Genomic DNA, 3,999 nt, shown 5'->3' with positions numbered 1-3,999 from the left:
TTCGAATATAGTAGCCTAATATTGTTCAATATATTTAGCCTGTTTGCTTGTTTCCATGAAGCATAAAAGCAACTTTGAATGTGCGTTCATCTAGGCTATTTATCAACAACTTTTAAAACTCATCCAATCATATTGTAGAGTCAGAATAATCAGTTTATAATCCACAGTAATATCTAAAGATTAAAGTATACATTGTTCAGCCGTTACCTGTTATCATTCCTTAGGTTGAAAGAAACAAAAGTCAAGCGTAACGAGGCTTGGAGACAACAAACTGCCTCAATGGCCCATATCTATGTCAACACTGAAAACTAGCTATGTTGTCAACGGTTGGGAGGCAATGCACAGTGTTTAGTTGACAATGGCTCTATTGGACTATGTTACCAGAGAGACCATTTAGTCCACGCGAAAACAGGTCTAGGCTTGCCCACAGGGTCTAGGTGTAAAAAATAAAAAAAAGCTACTAACACCTTTTTTGGAGGCCCTGTTTTTGAGGAACATGTTTGCTTAACTGTTCTGTGAAGTTAATCAAATCTCTGTATGTAATTTATTTTGTGTTAGCATCCTAGCCTACTAAATTAAGGATGGGTCTTTCTAAAAACATCCCACTATCATGGTAATAGCCTAAATGGGAGTCCAGATAAAAATAGACCCACTCTCATTGACAGGGCTACCTGTTTGTATATTGGTTAAACTTGGCGTTTAATTGGGGTAACATAAGTTACATTTCTTTGGTAGCTCACACAACAATGAAGAAAACAAATCCCTCTGTGTTAAACTAGAGAGTAGTGATTAGTTAAGACTTTACTTTGAACATTATTAGTTCCTCCAACAATTTGAAACACCTGTTCAATCTAATTACAGATCAGCTGAGACATTAAAAAGCTGACTGATGTTGAAAGCAATTGAAACTCTTAGTTGTGGAGTCTAATATGACTTTGCATAGCTGAAACGAAACACCAGAGTGATAGGCCTACTTTTAAAGTAGCTCTAATATAAAGCAAGTTTGTTTGTAGTTGTGTTTCTTTTATTGTAGCCTACTTTTAAGTTTTTTTTTAAAAAACAACAAAAAAAAAAAAAATTCTTATTGACTCCTCTCAAGACTTGAAAATGAAGGAAGAGATTGCAGCAACAGTGTTTTTTATTGCGAGGCTAGCAAAGAAACATGGAAAGCTGGATCGTGTTCGGAGGGAAAAATTTGCCGTGGAACTAACTTCAGTCCTCTTTGAAACTTACAAAAGTCATTGGTACCCAGAAAAACCAACCAAAGGACAAGCTTTTAGGTGAGTAGCCTAATGCTGTAGCGTAACTTCTGAAAATTAAGACCAAATCAAGTGAACCAAGTAAACAAGGACTTCTTTTTTTCTCTCGCTCTCTCTTAGATGTTTAAGGATGAACAAAGCTCAAATGAGAGACCCTGTTATTGAATGTGCTTGTCGTCAGAGTGACATTGCTTATGAAAATCTTGGATTACCAAAGGAAATGACCATTTGGGTTGATCCGGGAGAGGTGTCCTGCCGGTAGTCCTAAATTTGCTGCCCTAACAATGAAGTGCATAATCTAGACTAGTTTATTGGACCACCGTAGACCTTCCAAGACTGAAAATGTTACATGTTCACTCTCTTAAAGGTATGGCGAGAAGTCAACCCCATTTTGTGTTACCCAGTTGGAGGGTCAGAAGAGAGATGGGGAGTTCTCTCGTAGGATAAATAATGCGGTGGAAAGGGCATCATCGGACTATCACTCTGGGACCTCCTCTGATGAGGAGGGAGGGAACACCAGCATGAGCAGCACCGTGAGCAGCACTGTGAGCAGCAGCAATAGCAGCAGTCTTTCTGTTCCAGAGCCCAAATGCATCCCGACGGTCTCCAACCCAAACAGTGTATACCAGGTAACAGTCCAGATAACTTTTCAGTCCCTTAGAATGTCTTTAAAACTAGACAAAGCAACACTGTTGCTAAAAAAAACCCATGGGTTTAATTGCTGCTGTATTCCATCTATAGTTCAGTGAGTTTGGGCAGCCCCCTCCCATGCCAAACTGGGGGACATACCCTAAAAGAAAACCATATGCTCCCGAGGGCTACCAGCAGCAGCATTCTTCAGGTGGACCGTATCCACCTCATAAGGGTTTCAAGGGCTACAGGGCCTCCTATGCCTTCTCTGGGCCAAGGGTTGACCGGTATCACTGGGTCAGCAAGAACCGCTCTTAGACTTTCATTTTAAAAATCACAGCGTGTCATTGTTTTGCTGAGCAGCTATGCAGGCATATGTGAGTTATTGAATGTAATTTCATTTAAATGTAATGTAACAAATTATTTATGGGGTCATGTGGCAATGCCAGGAATGCAATTTTAAAGTTAATTTTATTACATGGTTTTTGTGGAAAAGACTAAATAAAAATCTATTTTAATAGAACTTGCTTGTGTGGACATTTTTGCTGTTTATGCTGATACCACTAGGTGGCAGCAAATACTTTTTTCCCCCCCTTTTTTTTTTCCTTTTTCTTTGTTGTCTGCCTGTCAACTTCTCACTCGTTTCAATTCACCTTATGTTCATAACTGTTTATTGATTGCTGCTGACTGCTAAATGCTATTTTGTAACACTTGGTTAAACACTAAACGGTTGTGTAAACCAGCAGTTCATGATTTGAGTTTCACTTCAGGTCTAACTTGTGTACTGATTTTATTTCCTTTAACAAGGAAAGCCACTGAGAACAGGTTCTCACTTACAATGAGATTTTATGTATTGCAATTTTAAATGATAGAAGTGAATTTAGTCAGACTTGATCTGGGAAGTGTGTACTAATCTCTTTCCTGGGTGCATGTTTCTGAACTTGCCTGTCACTAGCAGTCTTCCTGTGGAAAAGGAAAAGGGGGTGTGGTAATGGGACACGGTTGCTTTTTTTTTTTTTTTTTTAATAGAAAGAAATGGTATCTGTGAGGATTTCCAGTCAGGATTTAGAACATATAGTACTGAGACTGCAAATTATTTTTTTATTATTTGTGGTTGTATCTCTAGTGTTGTTTGACTGCTCGACTTATGTTGGCATAGTGGAATTGTATTGGCATGGTTTAAATTGTACTTATTTGACCGTTATCAGTTTGTAGCAGTAAATAAAGACATGTCACAACGATCACATGTTGCTTTTCTTCCTGTATATGGTACAACTGGAAGAAATCCTTTGACTATGGTAACATTCTTATTTTAAACATTTTATTTGTGTCTATATAGCAACATGAAACCTCGTTCAACAAAATAGTTCTCTAATTAAATCACTGACTGAGAGATCCCTCCCCTATAAGCCAGGCACTGTCATAGTTAGCAAGTGTGTTGACATTCATAGCAATGAGGTCAACCTTGCCCTTACTCTTCGCTTAAGCTTTCCCTCTATTCCTTAGTAAAAGTTGCTCTCAGCAGCTTTGAATAGATTAAGAGAACTTGTTGGCTAACTAAACTTTTACTGACATTTAGGAGAACTCTTAGTTGTAAGATGAGATGTTTTGCGACTACGGCACCTGGTTTACACTAAGCATTCCGAAGCTTTAAGTCATTTGAAGTCATAACATGACCCGTTACACAACAAAAGTACATACGTTTCATTCCATGCTACATTTTCTAATTTCCCTTTTGTCTGCAGATATTGCCCATCTGCTTGCCATTTAGCCTAATCACGCTTAATCTACATGTCTAAAAACGTATTTTATATATAGTGTCTATATTTATTTTACAATAAGCAATAGTTGTAAAACATTCATAAAAGTGGAGTGCAACCTTACTTTGGCATGTCTAACTCCCACACTCCTACAGTTTACAGGTTTGTAAGTCTTGCACCAAGCTGCAGCAAAATAGTTTGTAAGCTTCTAATGTTGTAACGCTTACGAACACTTGCAGTGTGTAGGCACTGATACCATAAATCAGATAATAGATGCTTCCAGCTTCTTCATTTGTCCCCAAGAACTCAAAAAAAAAACTTAGTGTTCTCTGTCTCACTTTTGAAATAAC

General features: G+C 38.0%; 1 protein-coding gene across 1 annotated transcript; it reads left to right on the top strand.

Moving 5' to 3' along the window:
• Window positions 1-916: 916 nt before the first annotated feature.
• On the top strand, window positions 917-2,412 carry btg4 (B-cell translocation gene 4). Its single transcript, XM_067439955.1, has 4 exons — window positions 917-1,280; window positions 1,380-1,517; window positions 1,627-1,888; window positions 2,001-2,412. The coding sequence occupies exons 1-4, from the start codon at window positions 1,108-1,110 to the stop codon at window positions 2,205-2,207; spliced, it is 780 nt and encodes a 259-aa protein (XP_067296056.1). The 5' UTR covers window positions 917-1,107; the 3' UTR covers window positions 2,208-2,412.
• The last annotated feature ends 1,587 nt before the right edge of the window (window positions 2,413-3,999 follow it).

The sequence above is a fragment of the Pseudorasbora parva genome, chromosome 3 (assembly GCF_024679245.1).
Source record: "Pseudorasbora parva isolate DD20220531a chromosome 3, ASM2467924v1, whole genome shotgun sequence".
In the NCBI taxonomy this organism is placed as follows: domain Eukaryota; kingdom Metazoa; phylum Chordata; class Actinopteri; order Cypriniformes; family Gobionidae; genus Pseudorasbora; species Pseudorasbora parva.
Note: the sequence above shows the minus strand (reverse complement) of the source record. Positions and strands in the feature narration are given on the sequence as shown.